This window comes from Hylobates moloch, unplaced genomic scaffold (assembly GCF_009828535.3).
Source record: "Hylobates moloch isolate HMO894 unplaced genomic scaffold, HMol_V3 SCAFFOLD_11, whole genome shotgun sequence".
Classification (NCBI taxonomy): domain Eukaryota; kingdom Metazoa; phylum Chordata; class Mammalia; order Primates; family Hylobatidae; genus Hylobates; species Hylobates moloch.
The window spans coordinates 103,160,767-103,168,358 of NW_026652286.1; the positions used below are offsets into that span (position 1 = coordinate 103,160,767).

A 7,592-nucleotide genomic window follows, 5' to 3' on the forward strand; every position below is an offset into this window, starting at 1 on the left:
TAGACTCCTAGTCGTTCTCTGGGGGAAGAGCTGCTTTTTAAAAAATTTTCATTTTCATACCTTGACAGGGAGTTGCCTTTTATTTCTCCAGGATCTTAAGATCACGGAGGGCAGGAGAAGCGAGAACTCCACGGCGGTCTTGGAGTCCTACCATGGAAGTGGGACGTGGAGTCCACGTGGAAACTCCCGAGCAGAATTGGGAGGGGACACGCCCCAGAAAACCTCAGAAGCAGATGACAACAGTCAGCTTGGAGGGCCTAGCAGAGACTGGCAGCACTAGCAGTAGTAATGATAATAGCACATAAGAACATTAGCAGTACTATTAGATAATATTTAAGGAACTTTTAAAATATACCAAGCATTGCCAAACACTTTGAAAGTATCACGTTAACTATTTAGTCCAGGCGGTGGGTAGAATTTGTATCCCCATCTTAATAATGAGAAGAGTGAGGCTTAGGGAGGTACAGTAATTTACCCAAGATTGCACAGCGAAGATCTGGTGGAGGTACGCACAACAGGGCCCTCTGACCACTGGCTCTTAATCACTGTACTATGTTCCCTTGCACAGGCCTCAATCGGTCATGTCATACTTGACCTGGGCGTGATCTTAGGTATTACCTAGACCACAGATTTCGGATGCAGTCCGCTGGCTGAAGACCTCTGAGCTAGGATAACCCCTTCTCTTTTGACAGACGAGTCAGAGAATCAGATCGGTGATAGAAGCAGAGTGCCGATCCTGAGTCTCATCTCTCCTCAAGTGCTCTGCATATCCCTAGATCCTCAATTCCCTGGCCAAAGTGATTGGATGGAACCACAGGCTTCCAAGAGGGGACAGTCAAGCATTAAATACGAGAATGCACATATAACTCTTGGTGCAATGTTTAGCACATACTAAGCCTGCAATACATGCTGATCCCTTTGAGCAAATCCACATGGCCAGTTTCTGTGCTCAGGGATGAGAATAGCTGGGCTGTGATTGGGGCAGGGGGAGCAATAAGTGGGGAGGGAGCTTCCTCTCTCCGGGCCTGCTATCTTGACTGACATGCTGCAGCCCTTGCCAAAACCCATGGGTCAGAATGAAAGTAAAATGTCGTTGGAAACCTTGCAATCCACCATTAAAACTGCTGGGTGTAGTAAAACAATTGCTTGCCCCAAATAAATGACTTATCATTGCTGTTGGTTGTCTGCGTTTCTCTTTAATTATAGCCCTCTTTGAACTCTCAAACACACAGGGCCTTTGTAAACTTGAACTCCCTCTCTCACACACAGTCCTCCCATACGCATACACTCTCTTTCATTTACAGATTATAAACACCCATCTCTCACTCATCCACATAATGAATTTCAGCTCCTTGCGTCCCAATCAAGGAGAGGCCTCGCTAGAATTATGGGCATCTGAGCCGTCTTCATGTTCCAAGGCTCCAGGGGGCGCTTCCAAGAGTGGATCCTTTATGGGGAGAAGATAATGGGCGAAAAGTGCTCTTCACTGATGGACCAGTCCCAGCCTTTTCTCTCCTTGGACAATAGAGTTCTTTACTTGAACAGCCACTTCCCTAAAAAAAATTCCAAAACTCTCCCACATCATCCCCTTTATGCTTAAAATCATCACACACTCCCTTCTTTGTCCTCCGCTCTTGCAAACTCAACTCAGAGCCTTTTGGCTCCAGAAAGATTTCGTAGGTGTCAGGAGAGACTAGCAAAGCGTCCCTCCTCTCCTTGCCTTTCTTCCTTGTCAGAGAAAGAAATCGATTCTGTGGAGGGGAGAGAAGGATCTTGAGGTCTAGAGCCTGAAAAACTCCTCGGGCTGTTCTCCAAACTAGATGGGAACATAAGGTGCAACTGTATCTTCTGCAGCTGATACTCACTTGGCCTCCTATGCCAGTCCCCAGTCCAGGGTTTTGTCAAGGGTCAAATGAGATGATTTCATGGAGGAAGCCTGGCCCGATTTTTCTACTGTTTGCTGGAAGACAGCCTCTTCCTCTTGTACCTGCAGCCCCAGCACCTGATCTCCACATCCCTGCCAGGCAGGTAGCTGTGTACAAGGGCTCATCCTCCTGCCCCCAACCCCAGCTCTGATTTGCTTATTCAGGTGGTGTAAATACTTCTGCCAGGACCTATTTCAAGCCGTTGTGATGTCTCTGACTGGGGAGATGCAGGGCAGCACGCCGTTTAATATTTCCCTCACATTTCCACCCCGCTCTGCTCTCTTTTCTGGGAGTTGCTGTCTCAGAGGATTGGTGGTTCTGGTGGCTCAAGACCATAAGTAATTATCAAATACTTAGGAAGCGACGGGTTTTGAGTATTTATTACCTTTGAAAAACGTACTTTGTGGCTAGGCATGGTGGCTCACGCCTGTAGTCCCAGCACCAGGAGGCCAAGGTGGGTGGATTGCTTGAGCTCAGGAGTTCAAGACCAGCCTGGGCAACACGGCGAAACTCCGTCTCTACCAAAAATACACACACACACACACACACACACACAATTGGCCTGGCGTGGTGTCGTGTGTCTGTGGTCGCAGTTACTCAGGAGACAGAGGTAGGAGGTAGGAGACCAAGGTAGGAGGATCACCTGAGGTCGGGAGTTCGAGACCAGCCTGACCAACATGGAGAAACCCTGTCTTTACTAAAAATACAAAATTAGCTGGGCGTGGTGGTGCATGCCTCCAGCTAATTCCAGCTACTCGGGAGGCTGAGGCAGGAGAATAGCTTGAACCCGGAAGGCGGAGTTTGCGGTGAGCCGAGATCGCGTCATTGCCCTCCAGCCTGGGCAACAAGAGCAAAACTCCGTCTCCAAAAAAAAAAAAAAAATATATATATATATATATATATATAATTTGCTTATATAAGTATATATCTATATGTAATTTGTTTAATTGTAAGTGTGTTTAGTTTAATTTTTTAATAATGTCCGTGATTAACAGCTGGCTGGCAAGATTCCTGAAAACTGAAGAGTTTGCCCCAGCCCATCCAGCACACCATGGGCCCAGGGCAGACCTTGGGGCTAGGCGGTCCTGGGTTCCAGAGGGCTCCCATGCCCCTGTCCTATTGCTCTTCTGGCAATAGGACATTTACAGGGGAGAGTTCTTGATTCTGGGTCTTTTAGGGGACTCTGTGATTAAGAAACAGCAGGGATGAGGTGGGCCTGGGGACGGGTCAGTGAAGGGTCTTCATTCCTAGCTGCTGACCCCGTCTGCCTTGAGATACAGGCTAAGACGCAGAGAGTGGACGATGTCCGCGGGGGCAGAAGCGACTGAGGCGTCGGGACAGTGGGGCATAACCGAGAGCAAAACGCGAACCGAGACTTCAGCGCCGGTTTCTCGGGCCAGCCCACGCCTCCCGCCTCAGCTCAACGCCACTCCCTCCCCGCCAAGTGGCTCTCCGCTCTGGAGGCGGGACCGAGTTCTCCGGTGGCCCCTGGAGGCTAAGGCTGCGAGCTCTGGGAGGCTGGGAGGGGAGTGAGGGGAGGGGCGCTGACTGGGCAGTCCAAAGAGGAGGGGGCCTTTAATAGGCTCGCCCAGCGCCTGGCTTGCTGCGCTGCGAGTGGCTGCGGCTGCGAGAAGCCGCCCGGCACCTTCCGCTAGTTCTCGGCTGCAAATCTTCGTCCTTGCACTTGACAGCGATTGTACTTAAGCTCCCAGGGCGCGCTTTGCCTGGAAAGGCACAGGTAGGAAGCGCGGGCTGCCGGGTGCACGCTCGCTGCTCTGGGAGGCGTCTCCCTCCCTTGGCTCTCCTTTCTGGGAACTGCCGGCTGTCCCGGAGCGTTGGCTGTTCCAGAGTGCGGGCTGCACGGAGACCGCGTCAGCGGCCGGAGAGCCCGGCCCAGCCCCTTCCCAGAGCGCGGCGGTGCGCTGCCCGGCGCCATGCTTCTGCTGGGCATCCTCACCCTGGCTTTCGCCGGGCGAACCGCTGGAGGCTCCGAGCCAGAGCGGGAGGTAGTCGTTCCCATCCGACTGGACCCGGACATCAACGGCCGCCGCTACTACTGGCGGGGTCCCGAGGACTCCGGGGATCAGGGACTCATTTTTCAGATCACAGCATTTCAGGAGGACTTTTACCTACACCTGACGCCGGATGCTCAGTTCTTGGCGCCCGCCTTCGCCACTGACCGTCTGGGAGTCCCCCTCCAGGGGCTCACCGGGGGCTCTTCAGACCTGCGACGCTGCTTCTATTCCGGGGACGTGAACGCCGAGCCGGACTCGTTCGCTGCTGTGAGCCTGTGCGGGGGGCTCCGCGGAGCCTTTGGCTACCGAGGCGCCGAGTATGTCATTAGCCCGCTGCCCAATGCTAGCGCGCCGGAGGCGCAGCGCAACAGCCAGGGCGCACACCTTCTCCAGCGCCGGGGTGTTCCGGGCGGGCCTTCCGGAGACCCCACCTCTCGCTGCGGGGTGGCCTCGGGCTGGAACCCCGCCATCCTGCGGGCCCTGGACCCTTACAAGCCGCGGCGGGCGGGCTTCGGGGAGAGTCGTAGCCGGCGCAGGTCTGGGCGCGCCAAGCGTTTCGTGTCTATCCCGCGGTACGTGGAGACGCTGGTGGTCGCGGACGAATCAATGGTCAAGTTCCACGGCGCGGACCTGGAACATTATCTGCTGACGCTGCTGGCAACGGCGGCGCGACTCTACCGCCATCCCAGCATCCTCAACCCCATCAACATCGTTGTGGTCAAGGTGCTGCTTCTTAGAGATCGCGACTCCGGGCCCAAGGTCACCGGCAACGCGGCCCTGACGCTGCGCAACTTCTGTGCCTGGCAGAAGAAGCTGAACAAAGTGAGTGACAAGCACCCCGAGTACTGGGACACTGCCATCCTCTTCACCAGGCAGGTGAGTTGATCTGCCGTCACTTTGCACCCAGATAGTCCCGTTCTTTAGGGTCACCTCCACTAGCGCTCCAAATCCCCTTTGTATCGTGCAATGCCTCCGAGTTTAAACCTCGTTGACCTCTTCTGACTCCAACTCTGGGGTTTCCAGGGAGAGCCCTCTCCTAGGCTCCGCGGAGCGGCGGCTCACGTGCATCTGGGCCATTGGAGGAGAGCCTGCGCTTTCCGAAGGTGTTGGCCTGGCGCGGCCAATCAGCGCCTCCTGGATCAGGCGCCGAGGGGCCGGAACCCAGGAAGTTGCCGCCCCGGAGCTGCAGTTTGTGTCCAAGACCGATAGGAGACGCTATGAGGATGGTGTTGGAGAGGGCGGGAACGGCCCGCCCCTATTGTATGGGCGGCTGAGTCTTCTCGGACACCTCGTGAGGTCTCCTTTCAGGGGTTGTAGAACTGAAGGTGATCCAAGGTCAGCGCCTGCTACATTTCTCTCGGGTAACATGTTGTCCCCTCTCTGTACTGGGCCTGGAATGCCGGGATTGGGGTGGAGGGAATCATTGAGAGATTTTGTGGGTTGCAGTGACAGGCCAGACTCAAGTACTGCGAGCACCCCTCCTTCACTGCCGCTTCTCCTACAGCCTTCTCTGCTGAGCATGGTCCAAGAGGCTTCTAGACCATTCTGAGCAGGCGGTGTAGTTAGGGCACCTGTTTGGAGCTGAGACTGTTTCACTTGGAGTTTCAAGTGGAGTTTTACTTGGAGCTGAGTTGGGAAAATCTCTTCCAATTTTCCTGTATCCTTGCTGTCAGAGGGTGACCCGTTTGCCCAGATGTATGCTACAGAGCAGAGCGGGCACGCTTCCTTCTGCTCCCAAGTCACTAAAATTCCTATGACCACACTTGACTTCAGGGCTCTAGCTTCTGCCCTTGCTGGGGTGGAAGTGCTGTGAGCTTAGTCAAGAGTATTTGGAGATTCCCGCCGTAGAGTTAGAAGGAAACTGAGTATTGGGGTTAGAAAGATGGACCCAGCCCAGGAAGCAGCCCTGCCTTTTGCAAGGCCTTACCTGATATTCTATGTCAAAGAAGCTATAAATCTGCAAACATTTAGATTCACAGGTGTTGGAGTGATTGGGCACTGAGGAGTATTTGGATTCTTGAAATTTCTCAGATACAGGAGGCTGGGAGGAAGCGCCATCCGAGTGAGCCTCTTCGTCTGATTTGGGGGACTGTGACTTGAATCTGTGCCATGCTCTTTTCTTGGTTATTATCATAACCACGGCATTCTGGGGATGGCATGGAATCCTTGGTTACCTCTGGGGCTCTAACTCTCCACTGTTTCCAAATGGTCAAGTTGGACTGGCGCACACAGGCTGGAGCTGGAGTCCTCCACAGTAACCCATTTGGCACAGCTAGTCCCTTCCTGGAGTCGGACTTCCTCCTTTCCCAGCCTTCTTCTCCTCCCACCACCTGGTTTCTCCAGGGAGGTCTTTGGCCTGAGTCTGTTTCCTTGTGCTCATTCTTCCAACTGAGGTCTGTTGAGCTGTCACTGCCCAGCCTCTGCAAGCACTGCCTGAGTCATGGGGAAGCTGCAAAGGAGGTGGCTTTGACCTCTGCACACAGACCAGCTTGGCAGTTAGATTGCTGGGGCTTGAAAAAAAGCAAAGGCCAAGAACAGGATATCTTAATGGGCAAAGCAGCTGTTGCCCCATTTGCTACCTGGGCTGCCCCAGTGAAGGTCACTCACTGGCTCCAAAATAGAAGGCCTCAGCCTCTGCAGCCTGGTGGTGAAGGCTGGCTTCTGGAGTCAGCCCTAGGAGGAGAGCTCCCGCTGGGAATAGGGACCATGCCGTCAGAAGGAGGCCGCCTTTTGAAGAAGCAGCAATCAAACAGCATGACAGCTTCTATTTCTCAGTGGTGTGTGCTCAACCCCCCGGGGGCTGTGTTGTCCATGCATAATGGGTACAAGATGCATGACCACTGGATCAGAAGCAGTGATGTGCAAGATGTGACTTTTAGAAGCTGCCTTCCCCTTAGGTGCCTAGAGAGCAAAGCCAGAGAGTGAGGCTTCTGTGTTGTCAGGGCCGCCATCAAGGTATGTACTTTATGCTTCAGAGTAAACACCTCTTCTCCACCTCCTCAGCAGCTCAGACTTCAGGGCCTACTGCATTCTGAGAGTCTCAGAATCTTCTCACTCCTGATCTCTCTGGGGGAAGGTAGAGTATTTGATGAGAACAGGAGGGAGTAGCTGCCCTTTCTAAGATTAAGGCAGGTGCGGTCTCCGGGAACCTTAACTGCCCGGAAAAGAGAATATAGTGGTTATACAACAAGTATTTTGACAATTTGAGGAGTTTACTTACAGATTCAGAATAAGTTCATGGAGAAAAGTGCACATCTGATTTTGCAAAGTGATCGGTCTCCAGGCTCATAACAGCAGGGTGAGGTCAGCACAGGACTGGAACCAGGATCTGCGAAGAACTAGAGCCAGAGTGTTTCTCATTTATTTCTATGAGGAGAAAAGTTTCTTTGGCTTCTTGTTGCATTGGGCGGCAGGAGCCAGGTATTTAATGTCGAGACTTGGTAGGTCCTCCCTCATTCCCTGAGACTTCTCTGTCTTTAGGTCCAATAACGCTGCCGTTTGTGTAACCCTTTGTGGTAGAATGGCTTTCATTCATTCCTACACTCCTTTAATACTTGTTGAGCATTATTTATTATTATTTCTAGGTACTACCCTGGGCTGTGGAGCTACAAATTGTAATAAAATGTGGCCTCGGCCGGGCGCGGTGGCTCAC

At 53.1% G+C, this 7,592-nt stretch overlaps 1 protein-coding gene across 1 annotated transcript in view; it reads left to right on the forward strand.

Moving 5' to 3' along the window:
- Positions 1-3,530: 3,530 nt before the first annotated feature.
- ADAMTS15 (ADAM metallopeptidase with thrombospondin type 1 motif 15) overlaps positions 3,531-7,592 on the forward strand; it is a 27,713-nt gene continuing 23,651 nt past the window's right edge. The window contains exon 1 of the mRNA XM_032168172.2: positions 3,531-4,816. Coding sequence (XP_032024063.1) covers positions 3,860-4,816 — 957 coding nt within the window. The 5' untranslated portion in view covers positions 3,531-3,859. The remainder of the gene's footprint in view (positions 4,817-7,592) is intronic.